The sequence below is a fragment of the Oryx dammah genome, unplaced genomic scaffold (genome assembly GCF_014754425.2).
Source record: "Oryx dammah isolate SB20612 unplaced genomic scaffold, SCBI_Odam_1.1 HiC_scaffold_2, whole genome shotgun sequence".
Taxonomy (NCBI): Eukaryota; Metazoa; Chordata; class Mammalia; order Artiodactyla; family Bovidae; genus Oryx; species Oryx dammah.
The window spans coordinates 154671310-154697091 of NW_024070186.1; the positions used below are offsets into that span (position 1 = coordinate 154671310).

General features: G+C 42.3%; 1 protein-coding gene across 8 annotated transcripts in view; it reads left to right on the forward strand.

The window, feature by feature from the left end:
• The window catches only part of ITSN1 (intersectin 1), a 241501-nt gene that overhangs the window by 147308 nt on the left and 68411 nt on the right, over positions 1-25782 (forward strand). For 3 of the 8 annotated variants that reach the window (XR_005718999.1, XM_040228484.1, XM_040228516.1), the window contains exons 18-25: positions 2288-2517; positions 3525-3646; positions 5303-5317; positions 13851-14098; positions 16114-16273; positions 19912-20117; positions 21351-21433; positions 25541-25707. Coding sequence is in view for 7 of the 8 variants with exons in the window: in XM_040228484.1 (XP_040084418.1) it covers positions 2288-2517; positions 3525-3646; positions 5303-5317; positions 13851-14098; positions 16114-16273; positions 19912-20117; positions 21351-21433; positions 25541-25707 (1231 nt within the window). In the remaining variant the exon portion in view is untranslated. The remainder of the gene's footprint in view (positions 1-2287; positions 2518-3524; positions 3647-5302; positions 5318-13850; positions 14099-16113; positions 16274-19911; positions 20118-21350; positions 21434-25540; positions 25708-25782) is intronic. The other 5 variants (XM_040228497.1, XM_040228532.1, XM_040228491.1 and 2 more) reach the window with 3 other exon arrangements.

Sequence of the window (25782 nt, forward strand, 5' to 3'; positions counted from 1 at the left end):
TGTCCACATGGTTCCCTTTGTTAGTGAAATATGTGAAGCAAATTTTATTGTGGTTTTTTTGTTTTATTATGAATAACGATTAACATTCTTACCCATCCAAAAAAATGTTTTCTATAGCTTTCTTAAAAGATGTTTTGAAAATTGTAAGTGAATGCTTAAGATTTAAACTAACAAGAATTCTACTGCACTGAATCTTCATGATTATTCGAGTAGAAATGAATATAATATTTTTAAGTGGAGAACGAAAGTTCTCTTTGTTTATGTTATGTTCCCTTGGCTGTTTCCTGATTCCACAAAATGACCTTTGTGCCTTGGCTGTGTCACAGGCTAGTGATTCAGGTTGTGAACAGAACCAAGCGGCCTGGGTCAGTCCTGAGGCCTGTATGGCTGTGTGACCTTGGCCAAGTCCTTCACTCCCTCTGCCTCATTTTCCTCTTCTGTAAAATGTGGATGATTAGGACCTGCCTACCTGGTGGGCTTCCCAGGTGGCTCAGTGGCAAAGAACCCACCTTCCAAGGCAGGAGACCTGGGTTCAGTCCCTGGGTCAGAGAGAACTCCTGGAGGAGGACATGGCCACCCACTTCAGTATTCTTGCCTGAAAACCCCATGAACAGGGAAGCTTGACAGGCCATAGTCCACAGGGTCCCTAAGAGCTGGACAGACTGAACGACGGAGCAGCAGGTGGGAGAGTTAAAGTAGTTAACAAATGTGGAGACTTCCCTGATGGTCCAGTGGCTCAGACTCCAGGCTTCTAATCCAGGGGGCCCAGGTGTGTTACCCAGTCAGGGAGCCAGATCCTGCATCCTGAAACCAAGACCTGGTGAAGTGAAAGTGAAAGTGTTAGTCGCTCAGTCGTATCCGACTCTTTGTGACCCCATGGACTGGAGCCTTCCAAACTCATCTGTCCATGAGATTCTCCAAATAAGAATACTGCAATGGGTTGCCATTCCCTTCTCCAGGGGATCTTCCCGACCCAGGGATCAAACCCAGATGTCCTGCATTGCAGGTGGATTCTTTGCCCTCTGAGCCACCAGGGAAGCCCAAGAATAGTGGAGTGGGTAGCCATTCTCTTCTCCATGGGGTCTTTCCGACCCAGAGATCGAAACCAGGTCTCCTGCATTGCAGGCATATTCTTAACCATCTGAGCCACCAGGGAAGACCTGGTACAGCCAAATAAAAATAAATATATATTTTTCTAATGTGGAAAACTAATTATTGTTAACATGGTATCATTTATTATTGCACATTAGTTTCATTCAAAGTGTGCTCATTGGGACTTTCCTGGTGGTCCTGTGGTTAAGATTCCACACTTCCAGTGCAGGAGCTGCACGTTCAGTGCCTGGTCAGGGAACTATGATCCGACATGCCATGCAGTGTGCCCCCCACCCCCCACCCCCCGAAAAAAAGTGAAGTATGATCATTTCGGGAGTCCCCTGGTTGTCTGGTGGCTAGGATTCAGTGCTTTTACTGCAGTGGCCTGCGTTCAATCCCTGGTTTGGGAACTGAAATCCCACAAGCCACACAGTGCAGACAAAAATAAATAAATTGTGATTGTTTAAGGAATTTTCTGATTTTGTAAAATGTTGTGGAATGCAAGAAAAATCATTCTTGGTAAAAAAAAAAAAAAATTAGCATTCCTAGTCTTTTCCTATGGATTTCATACTGAGGTCATCATACTTTGCAAGGCCTAGATTTAATTGCACTTTATCTCTTTGTGTCGGCTACTTTGAAGAACAAAGTAGTCAAATTCAGTAAAAGATAGAAACTGTTGCTTCGTCAGGGATGGTTACTACCTCCGGTGTTCAGAATAACCTCTTGGTTTCTGTTTCAGTTCTGGAGAGCAACTGGTGTGCTACATAAACGGGCATGTGCCCTCCATGATCTAATTGTTCATGGACTTCTCTAAGCAATCTTTCACTTGCAGTGCTGGGTATACTTTCTGTCCATGGAAGTTATATTCCTGTGTGTTTTATGTCTTTTATTTTTCTTTGCAGTTATATACCAGTTTTTAAATGGAGGAGTATTCTCCTGAGTTCTCTAATCCCTTTATAAGCGACATCAGGAATTTTCTTTCTGTGTCTTTCTAAATCATGTGATCTCATCTTACCCAGAAGGGGAGCCCTGAGAGCCCCTGTTTCATTGATTCAGATCTTCCACCTGAAGAACAAACAGTATCCCTTGGTGCTTAGCATCCCATTGACTAGATGGAGCTCTTTGTGAAAAGAGACATCCGGGCAGTGTTAACGTGGAGTTGCTTCCATGCTGTAACCAGGTGTTTTGTTGACAGACGAGCTCAGGAAAGGGACCAGCAGTGGCTGGAGCGCGTGCACCAGGAGGATGAGCAGCAGCGGCCACGAAAACCCCACGAGGAGGAGAAGCTCAAAAGGGAAGAGAGCGTCAAAAAGAAGGACAGTGAGGAGAAGGGCAAACCGGAAATGCAAGACAAGCTGAGTCGGCTTTTCCACCAGCAGCAAGAACCAGCTAAGCCCGCTGTCCAGGCTCCCTGGTCCACTGCAGGTATGAGAGACCAGAATTAGGCCAGCAAATAGGCACTCTCCTCCCAAGTCCTTTTGGGAAGTAGCCATATCTGATCAGGCTCTGTCTTGGCTACGTTCATAGCCATGAGAAGGTCAGTCATTTTTTGGACAGTGCAGATGTTCATTTTGTAGCATCATTTTAGAAGTCTCTTTTAGGGGTCCACACCATGGCAACCCTGGGCCCATTATGCTGGCATCCAGAAGTCGTTTGCAGACAGCAGTGGCATGAAGTTTCATTGCCAAGTGCCATTCATACAGCTGTATTCCACATGGAGATCATAACCCTTCCTGCCAAAGAGGAACCTGCTGCTTCTCCAGTGTGTTATTTTCTCTGGGAATTTCAGAGCTGTCTCAGCAGCAGGAAGTGGCATTTCTTCTCCTGGCCTGTACTCATGTGGCATTCCCTGTTCTTGGTCTGCACTGCATGCAGCTGTGGTCTTACCTTTTGAATGTTTTTTTGCCCTTTGAACACACATGGCCTCCTAACTTACCTTTTATATGACCACGTCTGGGTCTGCAGCCTTAACATTTCCATATCGCTCAATAGGGGAAGTTGAAGTTGTGCTTCTTGGCCCTCCCATATGAGTTGACTGATTTGAGATTTACGTCACATTCGATCTACATGCTGCTAGAGACACGGCGTCGGGGGAGAGAGGTCTTGATGCCTTACAGATGTGCGCTGCTGGTGTCTAAGCCAGGAGGCAGAGAACGGGGGCATTAGCACTGCAGTAACCTTTGTTTCGCGTCCACTAATGACCTCTCAGATAGGATGGAGCTGCTGACATCAGATTTGGCTTTCCTTTGGTTTCAGAACCAGACACATCCTCACTGAATGTCTTCCAGAAATGCCTTGAGTATGTGGAAATGGTTCAGATGTTAAGATAGACAACAGAGGAGATAGATGTCAGTAATTTGGCTTGTGTCATGCATTTCTGTTCCATGTAGCATTTCATTTTTGTCCCTTTCCCCTCCTTTCCTTATAAACAGAAAAAGGCCCACTAACGATTTCTGCACAGGAGAATGTAAAAGTGGTGTATTACCGAGCACTCTATCCCTTTGAGTCCAGGAGTCACGATGAAATCACGATCCAGCCGGGAGATATAGTCATGGTAAGAAAGCCTCCAGCAAAAGTGTGGTTTCTGTTGATGGTTAGCATCTGTCCTCTTCTTGTACTTTATTTGACAGTTGTAAAATTGTGGGCGAGTGTGAAATCCAGTAATCCAGCATTTGAGTTTCTGAAGTATTGACTCAGTCTTCTTCCTTTTCTATTTGAATGAGAGACAGCATTTAAAAATGCATCACCTTAAAATAGAATTGTTAAAGAAAAATGGGTTCCTGACATAGCCTTGTGTATTTTCAAATCTGTAAAGCTCTGGTAATTTCAGAGTTTAGATTCCTACTGAGATACTCTGAGTAGTCTTTCAGAAATAGTTTTAAATGCAAAATATTGGATCACAGTTGCCAGTGATAACTTTTCTATCTTTGGGTCAAAGCATATTTTTTTCCCTTTACTCATGTAAACTTTGAATTGAATGAAGAGTAATAAACTAAATACAGTTAATTTGCTTTCCTACTCTGTAAATGAACAGCTGAAAGAGTTTAGAATTTTGCTTGTCATAGCTTGTTTCTTTAAATACAATAATTAAATATAATCTTGTGGTTGTAACTAAAGCTATAGTAACCAGTTTGAGAAAGAATAAAGGAATGTGGTTGACCTGAATTCTTTTCTAAAAGAAATCAGTAGTTCCTCAATCCAGTTAATGTATGTCTTAGAAGTGGTCAAACTTTGCATTACTGTTGGCTTTTTTTTTTTAAGATGGAAATGGTTCAGAATTTTCAAAGAACTGAGAAAATTAATAATTGAGACAAACACACTTCCCATACTGCGACCCTATATCACTGAAGTATAAAGGATGTCGTGTAGCCACAGTAATTACTCATACATTCATTTTGCATTTATGCGTCATATCTATATTGAGAGTATGTGATGTTTCATGGGTCAAAATATTTAGAAGGAACAATGTGTTTGTTTCTCAGAGAAGCTGGTCCCCTTTCCCCTTATTTTCTGATAGCTTTTTCTCTAGTTCTTTTGGTCTGGAAATAAGGAGGTTACATCTAAGGGTCCAGAATCTTTCAAAATCAACATTTCCTTCACAGTAATGGAACCTGAGCTTTGGATGCCCGGGCGCCAGCCTCACTTATTCTTCACAGAACACTCTCCACACGAATGGTGACCCGAGGCAGGCAGTGTTTTCTCAGCTTCTTCCCCATCTTCTCTGTCCTGATGGCCTCAGGCTGCCTTTTAAAGCAGATGAATTGTAATTTATTTAAATACCAATCAATAGCAGGAATCTAAACAGTATGAAGGTACAATGCTGTAGCAGATAGGACCTTATTACAAGGTTGATTTTTTTTTTTTTACACTGCTTTCAAAAGAAAAAAAAAAAAGCCTAACATTTTTGAAACTGGATTTTGTTGCAGCACAAAGTGCAGAAAAAGTAATATTCTCTTCTTGAGATAAGGAAGTGTTAACCAAGTGTTATGATAAGGAAATGTTATAGATGATCTATATTTTAATGAGTAAATATTGCTATTTTTGAAGGAAACATAGTCTTGTTACAGTGATATTAAGTCCTTTTTCCTTAAATTGATTAGTTAAGCCCCAGCGCCTCTGAAAGAACAAAGTGTAGATATACCATAAGAATGAAACATCTCATTAAACATGTTTTTTACCTTGCTTTCAAACCTGTGCTTTCCTGGTGGAGGTTAAAGGGGAATGGGTGAGTGCCTTCTCACTGTCAGGAAGTCTGTATCTTACTAAATGTTTTGTTCTTTTAAATCACTTTAATTCTGTGTAAGTACACATATCTTTGGGTGTTGTCTTGGCAGTAAAAAGATGTTTTGAGTTTGTGTAATAGGCTGTGCTTAAGATAGAAAAAGAAGAAAGGTGTAAAAGTTTACGTACCAGATTTCTGTTTGCTGGCTTCCATGTAAGGACTAACTTGAAGGCTCCGTATTGGCAAATTATCAGGTCAAGTCTCTCAGATTATGGGCAAAAATAAGTTCCAAGTAGGTTAAACTTAAAAGATAAAATTCTTTTTTAAAAGTTATTAAAAAAAAAAACTTTCTGGGTTAACTGGAGGTCATCAGGGACTAACATGGAAAGATTTGACAATATTACAAAATTAAATCCTGTAGATTGCAAAGTATATGAGAGATAAAGAGTCGCCATCCATGATACATAAAGACTGTGAAGTTAATATGAAAGAAACCTACAGCTTTAAGGAAATACATGCACATTTTTAAAATATACAAAAAATGTTTCTTTGGTGATCAGGAAAATGGAAATGTTAAAGATGAGATAACATTTTTCATCTCTCAGCTGAGCAAGTTTACGAGTTTGATAATATCCAGCTTTGTCAACAGTGTAGGAAAGTGAGTATAACACGTCATGAGCATTGTCATATGAATTGGCTAAGGCAGTTGAAAGGCAATTTGGCAACGCTTATTCAGACTTAAATTTCTCATTCCCCTTGACCCAGGAACTCTATTATTCTCCCTTCTCTAGGCTGTTTTTGGCGAGTGCACAAATAAATGTGTCCATGGATATTCACTGCAGCACTGCTGGTAAAAGCTAAAAAGGAACAGCCCTGTATCCCTCAGTGGGGAGATGGTTTAAATAAATTACAATACAGCTAAACAATAAAGATGTTTTCGAAAATTACACAGATCTACATATATTGGATTGGTCCCGAAGTTCGTTTGTGTTTTTCTGTACGATTTGGCCAACCTGATACAAATAAACTCTCCAGTAAAAAAGCAGAAACAATATATAGAGTATAGTTGTATTTGGGTAAATAAAAAACCAGGTGTCCATGTTGTGTATGTAAATGTTTATATGTATATAGTTTACAGTCTCGCAGTGTAGGCATCAAACTGTTAATAGTGGCTACTACTTGGCAGTAGTGGGGGTGGTTTTTAATTTTAAGTATTTCTATACCACCTGCATGCAAGAGACCCCGGTTCAATCCGTGGGTCAGGAAGATCCCCTGGAGATGGAAATGGCAACCCATTCCAGTATTCTTGCCTGGGAAATCCCATGGACTGGGATCCCTGGCGGGCTATTGTCCATGGGATTGCAATGAGTCGGACGCAACTTAATGACTAAACCACTATACCATATTCATATTTACAACTTTATCAACATTTGTAATTTTTAATAAAGTACTTAAGAAAAATCTGACTTTGACAAATATAACAGAGTGTCTACCCAGGCCTGGGTTACTGTTTACTTTATCTCCAACATCCCAAATGTGTGATGAAGGGACTTTGTCGTGAAGCATCCTGTGTCCTCTTGTCGAAGGGATTGGAGTGGTGTCTTCATTTTATATCACAGAACGCAATAAGACACCCCAAGTGGCATTCAGCCGTGTTATCTTTATGAGGCTAACAATGGACACCCAAAGTGGAAATTGACTTGTAAGAGTAACATTTTTTTTATGTCATGAATTTTGTAGTTAAGAAACACAGTTGTGAAAAATACACAGTAGAACATCCTTAGCAATCTCTCTTGGTGAGTAATCAGGAGTTCACTTATTTTTGCAGGCATAGTCATCATCAAATTCTCATATTTCTCAAACTTTGCAAAATAGCTAACTATAGCTGTTAGATTTTAGAGGTCTAGCAACTTGTTCCCTGTTTTAATGCAGGCAGTCTTGCAAGAGGCTTTAAAAAATATTTTGCTTTTTAAAATCTTGATTATCAGCTCAGTTTTCTCCAAAAGTTGTTTCTCATGATTAACAAAAATTAGGTGGTATTTCATACATAGTCCTCTTCTAACTGTTGTTGGTAATACAAAGAAATATAAGGTAACATCTACCATTCAGATGTTTCAAATCTTTTTAGAAAAATAGGGAGAAACACATGAGAAAGCCAGTGTGTGAGGAAGTTCCCAGGGATGCTCACTACTGCTGCTAGGAATATAAAGGAAAAAAGCAATCAGAGCGAACCGATGTGCTCTGGGAAGACTTCTGAGTGGAGGCATCTTAGCTGAGTTGACCTTGACAGCTCAGGCTTAGATACTTTGAAACTCTATGGCCTGTCTTCTGATCTGGAGGTCCCATTACCTGGAGGATGAACAGGCCCAATTTGACATCCACAATGTATTGGGATAATAGCATGAGAAATTAGAACAATGTTGCTCACTGCCATTTTGTTTAAGTTTATCTTAAGAACACAGGCTGATCACCTAACTCAGCTGGCTTTAAATGGTGCAAGGCTGAATGCATCTGTCCTGCTCAGGGATCTTAAAGTGAAAGTGAAATTGCTCAGTCTTGGCTAACTCTTTGCGACCCCATGGACTGTAGCCCACCAGGCTCCATGGTCCATGGGATTCTCCAGTCAAGAATACTGGAGTGGGTTGCCATTTCCTTTTCCAAGGGATCTTCCCAACCCAGGGATCGAACCCGGGTCTCCTTCATTGCAGGCAGATGCTTTACCATCTGAGCCACACACACACAAAAAAACCAATTCAGGACTCTCTCCCGGAGACTCTGGGAACTTTTAATCCATATTTAGGATTCAAAAAGAAGGCTGAGTAGCAAAGAATTGATGCTTTCAAATTGTGGTGCTGGGGAAGACTCTTGAGAGTCCCTTAAATAGTACTGGGATCAAACCAGTCCATCCTAAAGAGATCAAACTTGAATACTCATTGGAAGGACTGATGCTGAAACTGAAGCTCCAATACTTTGGCCACCTGATGTGAAGAGCCAGCTCACTGGAGAAGACCCTGATGCTGGGAAAGACTGAAGGCGGGAGGAGAAAGGGACAACAGGATGAGATGGTTGGATGGCATCACCGACTTGATGGACATGAGTTTGAGCAAACCCCGGGAGTTGGTGATGGAAAGGGAAGCCTGGTGTGCTGCAGTCCATGAGGTCGCAGAGAGTTGGACACAACTGAGTGACTGAACAACAGGAATTCAAAATCTTCTCTGGTGGTTCTGTCAGGGAGTTTTGGGTACCACTGATCTCGCCTAATCTCTTTTCTGTCAGAACTAATCCCAAGTCATTCTGAAAAATACCATTTTCCTAGAACCATCCAAAAAAAAAGAGAGACTTCTTTAGGGGTTCTTAGGCATCAACCAGCCATTCATTCATAAAATTATTTATCCTTTAATTTAGTGTTACTCTTATAACAGTTTAAACTCATTTTTTCTCTTCTTTTGATAGATACTTTTTTTTTTTAATGTAGTCAGTACTGTTTCTTTCCTGCCTTTCTTAGATTTCTGTAACCTTAACATCTGAACCGTTGCTGTTTTGAGGGACCAGTATATACTGATTCCAAGAGTGAGCCTAATCCGGCCCATGCCTGTTTTGTAATAAAGTTTTACTGGCACACAGTCAGGCATGTTCATTTCCATATTGCCTACAGCTGCCTTTGTGCTTCAATTGCAGGGTTGAGTCCTTGTGAAAGTTAAGGGGACTTCCCTCGTGGTCCAGTGGCTAAGACTCCAAGCTCTCGGTGCAGGGGGCCTGGGTTCAACCCCTGGTTCCGTAACTAGATTCCACATGCTTCAACTAAGAGTTCACGTGCCTCAGCTGGAGATCCTACGTGCCACAACTCAGACCAGACACGGTCAAATAAATATTAAAAAAAAAACTTTTTTGGCTGACCTCTAGATTAGCACTTTAGAAAACAGGCATTTTTGTTGTTGTTGTTTTAATGTTTTAAAATTTTATTTATTTTTTAGTGGAGAATAATTGTTTACAATACTGTGTTGGTTCCTGCCATACATCAACATGAATCAGCCATAGGTGTACACACGTCTTCTCCCTCTTAAACCTCCCTCCCACCACCCACCCTCCTCTCCCCCTGGGTTGTCACAGAGCACCTGGTTGGGCTCCCTGCGTCAGACAGCAAATGCCCACTGGCTAACTGATTTACACACCAGATAATGTATGTGTTTCCATGCCACTCCCTCAATTCGGCCCCCTTCTTCCCCGACTGTGTTCACAAGTCCATTGTCTAGGGCTGCGTCTCTAGAAAGCAGCTTTAGTATCCTCATCCGGGAGTTTAGGGGTAACCCTTTTCTTTCCAAACTGGCAAACGCATGGAGCGCGTGCTTGTCTCCACACTCCCCGCACATCCCTTGCAGCGACAGCAGTGGGTCTCAGTCAGTACGCAGTTCACACGTGTTTGCTGTCCACAGTCTTTGTTCTGCTTGTGAGGAGAGACAGAACCTCTGCTGCCCTTCTTTGTGACAAGGTCAGAGGCGTTGGAAGTCGTAATGTCACCTAACAGAGATGGTGGTCATGAAGCCATAGACACTGAGAAAAGAGATCTGACACTATTGGGTGTTGGGGTTTGGTCGTTGAACCTGATGATGCTGCCTTCATTTGACTGCCGCCTCAGTGCCCATTCCCAGACCTTTAAGCAATGTTTGGGGTTTGTGCTTCCCACTTTCACATTTCACTAGAACGACCCCAGATGTTTTGAGGTGTTACAGTGGGCTTGCTAAGCGAAATTGTATTAAGACCAATATCATTAGCACAAAAATCCCCTCACTTGTAAGTGCTCGATGCAAGCCACAGATAGATGCATCTACCCCATGGACGTATAAGTTCACGTTATAGCCAGCCATAGACGTATACAAAGAAGTCTATGTATTTGACTATGCTTATTCTATCCTAATTATAAATAACATTTTTTCACAGTTGGTTGGCATTTTGAGTAAAGCTTTTCGACTCCAGGAGGAAATGTTTCTCATTTTCATACAAGACCCTTTATACTTTTTCTAAGTGGTTAATTTAATTTATTTTATTTTATTTTTTTGGTTAATTTAATTTAATGTTAAATGTGAGTTTTTATTTTATCCTCTGAACCTCAAAATTTAATTGGTCATTCAAATTAGTGGATTTCTATAAGAATAAATTAAACTCATTGAGACTGTTGTTTGTTCAGTTAGCAAACAGTTTCCTAGGTTAAAAGTGATGGATTTCCTTGGTGACAGATGACAAGCTGGTTTCATTATTGACTTGAAGGGTAGCAGAAGCTCTTGTCTGCAAAGGTAAGGGGCTGGCATGGCACCCTCTCCTCTTCCTAAGTACACACAGGCACGTCTCAATGGTGGTGCTCATTTTCTGTCATCTCTGGGCCAGGGCTGGGTGTAATTAACTAGGATGTGAGCTCGACCTGCCCATGGGGTAGAACATTCCCTCAGGGCTTCAGGTCCAATTCCAGGTGTCAAAAATCTGGTTAACCAAGTAAGACCTGTGTCTCAAGGGAATGACAGCGAGTCATAGGACATCATTAAGTAAAGCAGCTGGTACTCAAGGAGGTCTAACTAGGACAGACCAGTAAGCGGTTTCAGATAGGCTGGGATCTGGGATCACATTCCAGCCCCTACAGGAAGCCAGGAAGGCCAGCCCAGAGGGCCTGGGGTACCAGACAGGTTTCTAGAGCAGGGACCTCCACATAGAGAATGCAAATCTCTGGTTACCTAAAGTGATCAGGGTCAGACAGAGCCCAGGCTTTTACAGGACAAAAGAGAACTACAGTAGAGTCAGAGCTGGACAACAGGAGAGATGGCTTTAGAAAGTCTGTCGGACTGCCCTGGCAGTCCAGTGGTTACAACTTCGCCTTCCAACGCAGGAGGTGTGGGTCTGAGTGCAGGGTCTCAGGGAGCTACGATCCCACATTCCTTGTGGCCAAAACACCAAAATATAAAACAGAAGCAATATTGTAAGAAGTTCAATAAAGACTTTAAAAATAGTCTATATCAAGAAAGATCTTTAAAAAAGAAGAGAATCTGTCATCAAGCACATCTCAGATGCCAGGCAGTGTTCTGGATACTTCTTACAACAACTGTTATAAAACAGGTACTGTTATTGTCCTCCATTTTATAGATAAGGAAACCGAGGCACCAAGACATTAAACTTGCCCAAAGTCAGCCAGCTAATAAATTGTAGAAGTGGTACTAAAACTGAAGCAGGGGCTGCTAGAGGAGAAGGGGGCAGCAGAAGATGAGCTGGTTGGATGGCATCACTGACTTGATGGACATGAGTCTGGGCAAGCTCTAGGAGATAGTAAAGGACAGAGAAGCCTGGCGCGCTGCAGTCCGTAGGGTTGCAAAGAGTCAAGATATGACTGAGCAACTGAACAACAACAAGGGGCTTCTCTGGTGGCTCTGTGGTGAAGAGTCCACCCACCAATGCAGGAGACACAGGTTCATCCCCTGTTCCGGGAGGATCCCACATGCCACAGGGCAACTAAGCCTGTGTGCCACAGTGAAAAGCCTGTGCACCGCCACAAAGAGTAGCCTCCACTGGCTGCACCTAGAGAAGGCTTACAGCAACAAGGACCGAGCCGAAACACTAAAACGGAGGCAGTCAGATGGCAGAGCCCTACCCTTGATCATGATACTTTGCGGTCTTGAGGCAAAGTGCTTGTGTGTCTGACTCCAGCTCTTCACTCACTGCTGGCCATCCTCCCCTTGGTCCTGGGACACACGGAAAGGGCAGGAGCTTGTCTGCTGAACCTGATGAGAACTTGGCGAGGCCCTGGCAGAGCCTGGCCTACAAATAGCTGTGTTTCCAGCACAAAGCAGCTAGCAAGTTACAGTGCGTCCTAGTGTCACTGGTAAATATCAACCAGCGAGGAAGGGCGTCTAGCCATTTGAGTTTAGCAGAAAATAAGATCCAAGTGGGGAAAATGTCACATTGAATCCTCGTCTCATGAACCACGTGAGGCTGTCCAGAAGAGGAAGAAAGAAGACAATGTGGGGGTGTTCGTACCGGAACTCTAAAGCCAAAAATAGAACTTTTGGAAGGAGTGTTGCGCTTTATCTGCAGGTAACTCTCTTTTGGAGAATTCTCAGCTTTAAAAGTTGCTTTTACCTGTGACAGTAAGACTTCCCTAAGGTAGAGCAGCAAGGAAGCTCTCCTATAGATTATTTTATAACCAACATGTAGAAATAATTCAGTAAGCCCCGAATTCTACTTTCTCCATGCCTATCCCAGGGTCTTTTTTTTTTTTAGTTTAAATGAGCTAATAAACATCATGCCATTACTCTACACAGAATACAAATAAATATGTGGTTCCATAGTAAATTTATTTTTAATTGAAGGATAATTGCTTTGGTTTCTGCCAAACATCAACATGAATTAGCCGTAGGTATACAAATGTCCCTTCCCTCTGTTTTGTTTTACTGAATATTTGAATGGGTTAGAAAACTGGATTTTTTGCCACTTTTTCCCAAAGTCATTGTTGAAACCTTAGCACTCATTTCTGTGATTTCAAAAGAGCGATATTCAGGTCCAATGAAGTGTTCAGTGCATTACTTCCTGAGGCAGTATTTTATGGGATAAAATAAGATAAGATCTCTGACAGAACTTTATTTGACTTATTGTAATGAAAATAATTCTCTACTAGGGAATGTAATTATCTTCAAATTGATCTCCTGTTGCTCAAAAATAGTGAGGGTAACTTGGAAAGATAAGTATTAGAGTCATTCTGGTGATTCTGACTAATCCTTTTGAGTCAGAATTAAGATAAAATGCAAATGTTAAAAGCCCAATTGTAATAAATCTCCTCTGAAATTTTTAAACAGCAGAATCCTGTATTCTCCTGTGCACATTTGTGAATGTTACAGTAAAATTTATGCAAAAGAAAGTAATAGGATTTTAATAAAATTAATCGTTGCTCTAAATAATCATTTCCTTAATTTTCTCTTCGTGTGTCTGTGGAGCTTTCAAAAGACTCCACACAGCAGCCAGTTGTGTTGCCTGTAGAAACATCTAAGACTGTGTTTTCTGTCTCTCTCGTCTGTGTGCTGAATAAGGACTGCTTAGTTATTAGAGACTTCTAGAGGGCTAAATTTGTATCAGTTGCACCCTTTGCTTTCCATTTTAAATAATAAACCTAAGTCAAATTACTTTTTAATAATTACTTGAGTTCCTGAGTGATGATGTCTGTCACATCACTTTATAATTCAGAGTAGCTCAAAATATTTCAATTATGGGACTTCTTAAGTCTCCAGGCACTTTTTCCTAGCTGCTATTATTAGGAGAAAAAGAAAAAGATAAACAGGCACAGAAGAGTAAGAACTTGATTAATAGCACCTACTGTTTATTTAGAGTTAATGTTTAGAGACCATTTTTCCAGACTCTCAGACTAAGGAAAAGGCAAAGAAAGGTCTGTGCTGTGTGTTAGTCTGACCGGGTCAGAAGTGGGGGCTTTGTCCTGTTAAGAGTGTTCAGTGTCTTAGGGGTTGATTTAGTTCCACTTAAATTAAACTTTATGACTTTCCTGCAGGTGGACGAAAGCCAAACTGGAGAACCGGGATGGCTTGGAGGAGAATTAAAAGGAAAGACGGGATGGTTCCCTGCAAACTACGCAGAGAAAATCCCAGAAAACGAGGTTCCCGCCCCAGTCAAACCAGTGACTGAGGTTGCCTCCACCCCTACACCCAAAGTGGCTGTGCGTGAGACCCCCGCCCCTTCGGCTGCAACCCCTGCAGAGCCCTCCGAGACCCCCAACAACTGGGCTGACTTCAGCTCCACGTACGTGTTGGATGCCATTTCTGATGATTTTGAAATCCCACGTTAGTGATCTTTTAAGTGCTGTTTCAGTCCTTGGGTTGTACCTCTTGAGTACTGTTCATGGCCTCTTTCTCTGACTGGTCTTTTGGCAATTTGTGGATTGTATTCTCTGAACTGGATTTAATTATATCATGGCTCAACAATGATTTTTCCCTAGGATAAAGTAAAGCCTATTACCCTTGTTTCATTCACTCATTTGTCTGTATCTTTCATTATTGTGGAAGAAATGGAAAAACACAATTTCCTAATAATCTGCTTGATACCCATGTCAGCAAATATTTAGAGTCATTTCCTGCATGGAAATAGCACTGTTTTTTTTTTTTTTTTTTGCTGGACAGAAACAGAAATTGAATTTTGTCATGTGGTTTTGAGTAAGATAGAAGGCTGTTTCCGCTGAGGCTTTCCTCTTTCATCAGTCCTGAATAAGCGGACAGCGGGGCAAAGAGATGTGTGCGCTTGGCAGCTACTGGTGCCATGCCCTTGGTCATCAGGAAATGGCATTAAAAACAGTGTAAGCAGAGGTTTGAAAGGACAGATGGAGGGCTGCCATGCTCCCACTTATAGGATTGGTCCAGCTGTGCCGTTGGTCTAAAAATATTTTATACTGCCCTTCAAGTAAAAGTGATGTAAGAAATGTTTTAAATTTGTTTTAAAGTTCAATCATCTTTCAGCAAAATCCCACATTATAGAAGGCAAGGAGTTGAGGCATAATGCTGGAGAAAGTGGATCAAATAGAGCAAAGAAGGTGTGTAATGACCAAGAGCAGGAGAAAGTAGAGGGAAGGATATAACGAATAGCAATAGTTTTCATACTTGTATTTTCACGTAAAAAAATTGAAAGTGCTAAAGAAGGTCCTCCCCGTCTCATCTCTGCTAAAAAGTAGTGTTCCATTAGTGTGACTGAAACCACATTGAAATTCTTTTCTCCTGATCTTTTTTAAAATTGAAATATAGTTGATTTATATTGTTATGTTAGTTTCAGGTTTACAGCAAAGTGATTCACATACATATATGTATATTTTCAGGTTCTTTTCTGTTACATGTTATTACAAGATGTTGAATATAGTTCCCTGTGCTCTACAGTAAATCATGTCGCTTATCTATTTTATGTATAGTAGTTTATATTCCCTTAAAACGCTCTGACTTTTAAAATTAAAGCTGACACTAAAATAGAAGACAGATACTCTTTTCAGGATTTCATTTTGCTGTGGGTCTAGTCAGCGTGACTCTGTTGCTCAATAAATGTGTGGTCTGCGGCTCTCTGGCTATCCTCCTGGGCATCTTATTTCCAGACCCGGAATCAGGATGTGCCTGCCGTCTATCAAAGGAAATACTTTGATTTGCAAATTTGTTTATCTCTCATAAAGATTTTCAAAAGTCCATTGCATTTCAATCGGCAAGTCACACAGATGTGTTTATTTACAGTTATAAAATGACAGAATTAAAACTGTTCCTGAGCTGCGCCCAACAGGTTGCTCTAAGGATACCACCCGTAGGGTTACCATGGTGTCCAGGCTCGTGGCCCAGTGCCTGCTGTGTGGTGCTGGGACAGAGAGATGGTATTATGAGGCACCAGCTGCCAGCCTGGCAGGACTTCCTATGTGACGCGAAATTTCTTTTTTGCTGATTTAGCATTGTTGCAAATGAAGATAATGATCACATGAGGGTGTTTCTCTGGTGCCTTCAGGTTACAGAGTATTTCCCTCCTAGGATTTCATGTCACCCTGACAGCTAACCAGAGTGACACAGTACTGTTCCCATTTGATCAACCAGGAAATCAGGATTCAGAGAAACTACTGTCATTTGCCTGAGACCCATCGCTAGTATGTGATGCTCTGACCCAAACCCAAGTCCAGTGCTCTTCTCTGCTCCTTGCTCTTGAACTAGCCCCATGCACATCCCGGTGTGTCTGCTGTGGGAGGAGCACTGACGCGTTGGGAAGTCCTTGCCGCTCACCGCGTTGCGCTTCCCCTCCAGGTGGCCCACCAGCACGAATGAGAAACCAGAAACCGACAGCTGGGATGCATGGGCAACCCAGCCCTCCCTCACCGTGCCAAGTGCCGGGCAGCTGAGGCAGAGATCGGCCTTCACTCCAGCCACGGCCACGGGCTCATCTCCGTCTCCTGTTTTAGGCCAGGTAATAGCATCGCTGGGAGCAGGAGGCCCCCGCGTGCTGTATGAGGAGGAAAGATTCAGCCAATGCTTGTCATCATTGTCATTTGGGAGTAAGCCTTGGGAATTCCCTGGCAGTCCAGTGGTTAGGACTCTTCGTTTTCACTACAGAGGGCTTGCATTCGATGCCCAGTCTGGGAACAAAGGTCCCACAAGCCATGTAGTGTGGCCAAAAAAAAAATTGTAAGCCTCATTATATGCATCTGGCTTGGCTGGCAGGCAAGGATCCAGTTCACGTTTTCCCAGTGGAGGGAGTCATGACTATTCAGAGCAGGGTAAACTGGATTATCCTCCTGGATTGTTCAGGGAAGCTTCATTGATGACGTGGTATTTGAACTCCATCTTGAACAGTGGGTAAGAGCTGATTAGAAAGTGGACAGGGCTGGCATGCAGACAGAAATTGCCCTGAGGAGAGAGGCTTTCTTTAGGAGGCCAGAGTGTGATTCGGGAAAGACATGGGGTCCATCCATGTGGCCAGACCACTGAGTACTTATCAGAGAAGATAGACTGACTGCAGATTAAATGGGAAGCTTTAAATGCCTCATTAAGAAAGTAATTGCTGAAAGGATAATGTTTCTACTTAACGTGATAAAAGAAATGACATTTCTATAAGTAATCAGAGGAATTGCCCATCTGGCAGGCATTTGGGGGTCAAGGACAGTTTCTGCTCCGGGAACAAGCAGCTTGAACACAGGCTCTGGGAAGGCTCGCCGTGGAGGTGTGCAGAAAGGTTCGACAGGGGGCCATGGAGGACGTGACAACAGTTAAAGAGGCGGAATCCCAACGCCTATGGGAATAGGAAAGGAAAAGATGGAGGAGAGGTTTGACCTTAAGGGGGAACAAGTCAGGCAGAAAGAGAAATTGACTTTTCGTGAAAGGAGGGAGTTGGATTTTCGACATGTTGATTACCAGGTGAGAGTGATACAGTCAGGCCTTCCTGTCTGGGAAATGGGAACACAGTCAGATCTAAGGAGATGAAGTGAGTGCTTCAGAGGAGCGAGAGCGCAGGGGGAGGAGGGAAACTGCACGCAGCGTGTGTCTTCTCTGGCCTGGAAAGAAGGGCAGCCCTGGACAGGAGCTGTGCTCTTTGCCTCTGCATCTGTCCCGCTCGCCAGGTAGCACACGTGTCACGCTCAGAGTGGTGACTCCGGTGGAGGAGGAGAGCACAGGACCAGAACGGCGGATGGTGGTGGTTTTTGTATTATTAAAGGCAGTGGTCCAGACAAAGAGGCAGACGGCACATATCTGCGATCTGGAAAAGAGGAGGATACTCCAGATTGCAAAGGGATACGGAGAAAAGGATTGGTGGGAAAGTGGGAAGGTTGGTGAAAAGATAGACAGGGAGCCGAGTAGAAGAAGGACAAGGAGCAGCCGTGGGGGAAAAGAGACTGAGAGTCGAGCATCTCAGGGGAAACAGCACTACAAGCAGAGAACACACAGGCTGCTTTTTTTTTTTTTTTCTGGGAGAGAAAGGGTGAAGAGAGGTTGGAAAAAGAGGGAAGGAAGTTGAAGTTGTGCTTCCAGGCAGCTTTCTCGGGAGGGGCCCCCAGGGCCTGCGGGGCATGCAGAATAGGAATTGAGCAAAGAAGGATGAAGCGTGACTTGGCTGAATTTAACCTAAGTCTGTGACTTGTCATCACACGTTGTCTTGGCTTTCTCTAGCAATACTGTATAGTTTGGAAGAACTGATAGTAATAGCAGCTACTTCTGTTATAATGATTACTCTCATAGCAACTTTGCAGATAGAGCTTATTAAATTTTCTTGAAGTGTCTGTGTTTTAGAGATGTGGAAACAGGCCTCAGCTGAGAGAGTGAACAGTTGCAAGGCCTGAACTGAGAGACTGAGCAGTTGTTTCAGGTCACACAGTTAGTAAGGGACAGACTTGGGGTCTGAACCCAGAGTCTGTGTTCTACCTGATTCCAGGCTCTCCATGTGGGAAGGTGGAGACAGGGCAGGTGCAGCAAAGATGTCTCAGGGTGAGAGGTTACCATCGAGGGCCCAGGTGAAATGGCAGAGACGAGATGGAAATGCCAGAGAGGATTAGGGGACCCAGAAGTGATGAGCTCCGCGGCCCAGGTGGGAGGCGCCCTGCGAGCATGACTGGAGAAACAAGAGGTGGAGACGCAGTGGTCCTTAGGGTGTTTGCAATCCAGAGAACCTGCCTCTGTTCTGAAGACTGGAGTGAGTGGACTGTTGAGATGGAAGGAAATGGGGATGTCATGGGTCTGAGAAGACGAGAACCCACGGACACCAGGATTTGGAAGTTGCCAGCATGAAAGCTGAAACTCTTCGATCTATCATAAATTCTCTGCTTATCAGGCATAATCATAGTTAAATGTCATTATGAAAATAAGTATCTTCTGAAGGCAAGTCCAGGTTGGTTCTGAATGAGCTGTCCTTGGGCTTTATCCCTTGTCCTTGTCCACTTATGAATACATGTATAATTGAATGTTGGTGTATTTTTTTATAATAGTATTGTCTTAAGATACTGTGATAGTTTTATGTGATAGCCTTTTAAGAGATAATAAATGCCTCCCCCTGCCTTTTCCAGCCTCATCTCCTATTGCACCCCTCCATGAGACTAGGCCACATGCACCCCCGGATCCTGCTCCTCCTCCTCGAACCTTGGCAGGAAGGCATCTCACGGTCGTGCTCTCCACCTGGAGTTCACTCCCCCCGAAGCCCTAGCTATCAAAATCCTTCTTGTCCTTCAAGACCCAGCTCAAACACTGCTACCTCTGCGAAACTTGCCCTGTTGCCTGCAGGCAACTTTCATCCCTTTTTTCTCTCTGTTCCCACCTTGAATGGTTGCAACCTCTTTTTAGCATATTTCCTTCTGCCTGGTGGTAGACATGGTTGTTTGTATCTCTTTCTTCATTAATCATGAGTTCCTTGGCCATGTCCTACTGCCCATTTTTATTGTGCTTTCTGCTTAATAAAGTATTTTAACCTGGATTATTTTGGGGAGGCAGAGATGGCGTTCTGTTCATTTTCATATAGCTCTACAGTACATGGGATTACAGAGAGTTTATGCTTGCCCAACCCCTGTCTGTCTAAAAAGGAACTAGGACAAGCCCAACCCAACCCCAGACCCGTTTCCCTGTGTTCACCTGAACTAAGATATGAATTGCTTACCTTTTGCGCTTTCAGAAGGTTTCAGCTCTGGTATTAATCCTTCACTGTTTAATCCTTCACAGTTTCCAAATCCAGTTGGAAACTAGAGCGAATGGGATTGCCCTGGGCAACTTCAGAGTTAAAAATAGAACCAAAATAGAAAAGGCACTCAGCCAGGTGCAACAGAATAAATATGATCTCCTAGCTGGTTTAAACAGAGACTTCTAGATGGGCCAGCCATGGCTTTGTGAACAGGCTGGCAGGTTTTCACCTCTGCTTTGGGAAGGAAACAGCTACTGAGAACCAGGGGTCACGTGGCAGCCATGCTGCTCTGCTGGGGGGAGGGGAGGAGGCGGGGGACGAGTGTCTTCTGTGGTTGCACATGCACACACATGTACCCATCGGAGGGGAGGTGACGGTGTTTGCATCACCTGAACTGATGACAGATCGCAAAGTGACGAGAGGTCCTTTATGTTCTTCCACACAAGGGTGAAAAGGTGGAGGGGCTACAGGCGCAAGCCCTGTATCCCTGGAGAGCCAAGAAAGACAACCATTTAAATTTTAACAAAAACGATGTCATCACCGTACTGGAGCAGCAAGACATGTGGTGGTTTGGAGAAGTTCAAGGCCAGAAGGGTTGGTTCCCCAAGTCCTACGTGAAACTCATTTCAGGGCCCATAAGGAAATCGACAAGGTATGCTTGTGTTCATCTGCTTCCGCTGGATGGATGCCATGTTCAGCATGAAACTGTCGTTTGCACTAGTTAGGGTTCATAGATAGGAGTTGCTGGATCATTTCGTCTTCTGGGTCTTCTCACTGCAGAAGTTAGGGCATGTGTCAATAGAAGAGAGCCTCTTGCAAATGATGGTCCTTTGTTCCTCACTCAGAAGCCTGTGCATCTCGTTTTTCATTGACTTGTGCAAGAGGGAATTCTACCCTGAGACCTTGGGACTGTCTCATGGGTTTGTTGGAGATTCTGTTCCTCTTCATGCTTAGTATAGCTCAGTTGGTAAAGAATCTGCTTACAATGCAGGAGACCCCAGTTCAGTTCCTGGGTCAGAAAGATCCGCTGGAGAAGGGATAGGCTACCCACTCCAGTATTCTTCGGCTTCCCTGTGGCTCAGCTGGTAAAGAATCCCCCTGCAATGTGGGAGACCTGGGTTTGATCCCTGGGTTGGGAAGATACCCTGGAGAAGGGAAAGGCCACCCACTCCAGTATTCTGGCCTAGAGAATTCCATGGACTGCCTAGTCCATGGGGTCGCAAAGAGTTGCACATAACTGAGTGACTTTCACTTTCACTTCACTTTCAGTACTGTGCCAGATATCCACAAATATTTAGAAGCCCAAAGAATTGGGGGAAATTGTTAGATGAGTGAATTATCTTTTTTGTTAAGAACCTTATGGTGTGGAACCTTACTCTGAAGGTTATTGTTCATTGTTCTAACCAAATAGATGGTCAAAATGAATTAAGAGTTTCAAGAAGAGAAGCTCTTCAGAAATACCGAATGAGCATGTCCGTCATACTTTGAAGGAGACCAGTGCATTGACTATGTATCAGCAAAGCAAAGTGCTGACAGACAGGGATGTGAGCTTAGAGGTGGGCCACCGTGGCCCTTTGTGATGTGTTTTGACTTAGCAAAGTGCATCTATTTCAGCTGTAGATTATCAGTGTTTTAAATGTGAAGTGGGGACTTCCTTGATGGTTCATTGGCCAAGACTCCAGACTCCCAATGCAGGGGGCCCAGGTTCAATCCCTAGTCAGGGAACTAGATCCCACATGCTACAACCAAGACCTGGACAAATAACTACTTAAAAAAAATAATTATAAATGTTAAGCAGTTTTTAAAAGAAAATATCATTGTTATTTGTACTGTTTTCTTTGAGGATGAAAAGTAAAATTCAAATACTTTCCCCTCCCTCTTCCAGCATGGATTCTGGTTCCTCAGAAAGTCCTGCAAGTCTGAAGAGAGTAGCTTCCCCAGCAGCCAAGCCAGCCGTGTCGGGAGAAGGTGAGAACTTGAGTGAAATTAAGATCTTTAGACAGTGGAGGCAATTATGTAATACAAACAGTGAACATTGAAAACAAGGTTGGATTTCATGTTTAAAGAGTCTGCCTTAATTTATGTTCATTATATTAAACCTGAGGGTAAAATGAGGTTTAGCTCCTTACAAAGTCACGGTACTTTACAGGGACTTTTCAAAATACGATCAGATATATTGCTCATAAAAACCAAATCTTCTGATGATGTTCAATTAAAAGCCCTTTGGACTCTTGAAAGAGGCCCATCAAAGTCACTAAGGATCAAGGTCTCTGAGCATCTCTGTAGCCTATTTGTGATGCTTCCTATTTTTCTGACTTACAGATAAGTATTTTGGTTTAAGGCCGTAACTGGGCTGTTCAGTAAAGCTGTCACAGTAGCATCAGTGCCATTTGTACACAAATGAAACAGAAGTGTCATTTCTGTGTCCCATGGAAATAGCCATAACAGATTATTTAGGCCTAAAAAGTTTAAGTGTTTCTTACACAAGTGATTAATTGCTTTGTTTCCCCCATCTTTACTTCATGACACCATCTTTTGCATTGTATTGGGTTGGCCAAAAAGTTTGCCTGGGTTTTTATAAGAGCATATGGAAAAATCTGAATGAACTTTTTGGCCCACCCAATATATGCCAGTATATGGCATAAGTTTAACAATGAGCAAAACCTACATAATTCAGGCTCTAGTGGTAAAATTCTCAGGTCTTTCCTTCATCTGGTCTAGCCATTATCAGAGCACTAATTGAAGAGTGAGCATGACCCAAGTCAGACAGGCGTGTCAGAAGTAGGAACAGTGTTTGTTGAGAACAGATGTCTAACCTGTTTTGTAGTAGTATTTCATTGTTTCCTTGAATACTTGTAGAATCTTTAGTTTGTTTGCCATTATGAGACTTCTATTCTTTAGAAACTTTGCTTTATGAAAAATAGAATTATTAAAGCAAGGGTTAAGGTTTAATGATGTTTCAAATAGTGACAAAGTTACTTTTTCAAGAGGAATTTCAGAAGTAAAAAAAATTTTTTTAGTTTATAGGTATAGCTATAAAAAACTTCATCATCACTAAATAAATCCGGTATTTTTATTGTATCCAGTTTTTGCCATTACCACCAAAATAATCATTAGTATAGTTCTCTTCATACATTTTTGTCATCCTAATGACTTTTTATAGCCACTGTTAGGAGAACAAGGCAAAAGGTCTTTTAAACATAGCTCATATAGTCAGTATTGTGTCAAGCAATACTCCCTTCCCCCATTGCCCAGATCCAGTGGGTTATACCCAAGTCTCAGTGGTGTGCCAGAGTTTGCATCCTGGCTCTCACACCTAGTGACCATATAATTTTAGTCATGCCTCAACTTTCTCATCTGTAAAAGGAACGTAATAATCACCACTTAAGGTAGCAAATTATTATGGGAGTCATGAGACAGTAGTGTAAGCTTTTAGAATAAAGGTCACTAAGTGTCTGCTGCTTGTATTTCCTGTTTGCTTCAGTTCCTAGATTATTGATGGGAGCCACTTAGAGCAGTGAGCTTTCTCATCTGACAACAGTGTTGACGAATGTCGCTTTGTTTTGAAACATGTAGAGGCATCCATGCTTGAGGCCTCAATAAGTAGGTCACAGATGGACCACCCACGTCCTTAACTTGGGCAACAGTAGAGGGTTATATGTCTAATCTCATTTATTACATCCATTTTACAGTGTTTTCAGTATTAGAAATATTAGGAAAGACTTCTGGCTTCTGGAAGGGTATGGGAGGACGATGGCATCTGATATTCTAGGAAAAGGCACTTAGATATATTAGGGATGTGTTTATAAATACTGTATTAAATGTAATCATGGCAAAACCAATACAGAATTGTAAAGTAAAATTTAAAAAAAAAAAAGAAAAAAAATGTAATCAGATTGAAAGTAACCAGTGATTCAGGCAACTAGTCATGTCCAACTCTTTGCGACCCCTTGGACTGTACAGTCCATGGAATTCTTCAGGCCAGAATCCTGGAGTGGGTAGTCTTTCCCTTCTTCAGGGCATCTTCCCAACCTAGGGATTGAACCCAGGTCTCCCGCATTGCAGGTGGATTCTTTACCAGCTGAGACACCAGAAACCAAATTAAATAGATGGTCAGTTTGGGTACCTTTTAAAATATGGGCTTGTCTGATGAGGAGGGTCTGAGTGGTGAGGAGCCCCCCATATCTGTCCTCCCATCTCCCCATTTTCATTGGATCCTGAAGGTCTTCACAGATGCCTGGGTACGCGCAGGGCTTGTAAAGCCACAGTCTTCCCAGTCTCCTTGGTATCTTCTACTGCAGTGTGAAGTTCAGCCAGAGTTCATGCTTCTGAAGTTTCTTAAGCATTTCAAAAGTGACTTCAAATTTTGGATTCGTTCTTAAGAAAGTGACTTTTAAGTGCAGGAATCACTGGGGAAAGGACTGATGGCCAAGGATCCAATCTTAAATGGCCAAACATGAGCTAAGGAACAAGTAACAGAACAAAATAAAAAGGGAAGGTTCGAAATACTGAGAAAACAGAAAAAGGGATATATTAATGAAAAAGCAGTGTCCTTATTCAAGCTGCCCAACTTTGATTTCCTTGTGCGGGAAATCATTTTGCCAGTTTTAACAGTGGAGGTGTGTGTCACCAGTGCTGGAGGGCTAAAGACAGAGAGGCTTCTGTTCTCCCTAGCGCATTTGGATGACCTTGTATGTTGGGGGTCTGCTGGCCTCAGCTGAGGCTGAAGTGGCCCCTTGGAGAGCTGCCCACATTAGCATAAGCATCAGGATAGTTTGTGTTTGCTAGTGTTTATTTTAGTTTCTATTAGTGCCTCCTGCAAAGGCTCTTACAATTAGCCAGTGGAGTCCTCTAGACTAAATCTCTGCCTATTAATTGACATTAAGCTCTGCATTTAAGGACTATCTTAAGAAATTTAGAAATACACCATCTATCATAAAACAAACATTTTGGGTAAACTTAGTTGTTTTTTTAATTGCTTTTTTAAAAACGCCTGGGATAAAATGGAGAAAAAGTGGAAACAGGAAAGGTATGTTCATCTTTCTAGAAATCTTTTATTCTGTACCTAGTATAGTGTCTAGAATTTTGTGTCAAGTGATCTTTCTGAGATTATGACTTGGTTTCTAAGCCTTAGTAAAATCAGGGATTTTATAAGAAAAATCAAGACAGTAAAGAACTTTAATTCTGGACCTTTAAGACTAAATTACATGAATAATAACATGTAAGAAACTGTGATTTGTCTTTTCATCTTGTTCAGAAAGGCATGATTATTTTCTGGGATTGGGTAGATACTATTTTTATCAGCAGCCCATTCTACCTGTTCCTATTTGAATGACAAGTAGATGTCCATTTTTAGCTAAATAATATATATTTAAAATTGTATGTTCTAACAGCTTCTGCCATCTGTGTAATATGGCACAAAAGGACTTCACCGAGGCACTTTGAAAAGCGTCTTATTTAATTTACATAAAGGATATACCACATCTAAAAGTTTTCTAAAATGGTGACTTGGTACCTTCAAAAAGTGAATTATAGATATTTGATGAGCTTACCGAGAGCCTGCATGTCAGCGCCTCTAACTCTGGCATAACCTAGGCACTCAGTAAATGTTAATTCAAAGTAAACATTTTTTTAAAAAGTATATATATGTATAACCAAATCACTTTGTTGTACAGTAGGAATTAACATTGTAAATCATTTGCACTTTATTTTTTTTTAATTCTGAAGAAAAAAAAGTAAATATAAAAATGCCAAGTAAAAAGAAAACATGGCATTAAGTCGGAGATCACTCTCTGTACTGTTATTGGTGGACATGCAGGGTTTTTGTTGTTGTTGTTGCTGGGTCTGGGTCTTCACAGGAATTGTCTCCCTGGCTGCAATTACTGAATTTTATGTGCAGGTTGGTCAATTTGGAGCCCAGGGGATTCTGCAACTCTGTGTTTTATCTGTGACTAGGCTTTCTCTTGACTGGACCTTATCCTAATGTCCTTATTCATAAACTTGCTTTTGCAAAGTTGTCTGGGATTTCTGTAAACAATCAAGCTCTCTTCGTATCTCAATATTTCTCCCCACCAGAATTTATTGCCATGTACACTTACGAGAGTTCTGAGCAAGGCGATTTAACCTTTCAGCAAGGGGATGTGATTTTGGTTACCAAGAAAGATGGTGACTGGTGGACAGGAACAGTGGGCGACAAGTCCGGCGTCTTCCCTTCTAACTATGTGAGGCTTAAAGATTCAGAGGTAAACCCACATTAACTGTTTCCTCTCCCCTTCTGTGCAGTGATTCTCTTTTCAGGGAGTCACGAGGTTTGCCGG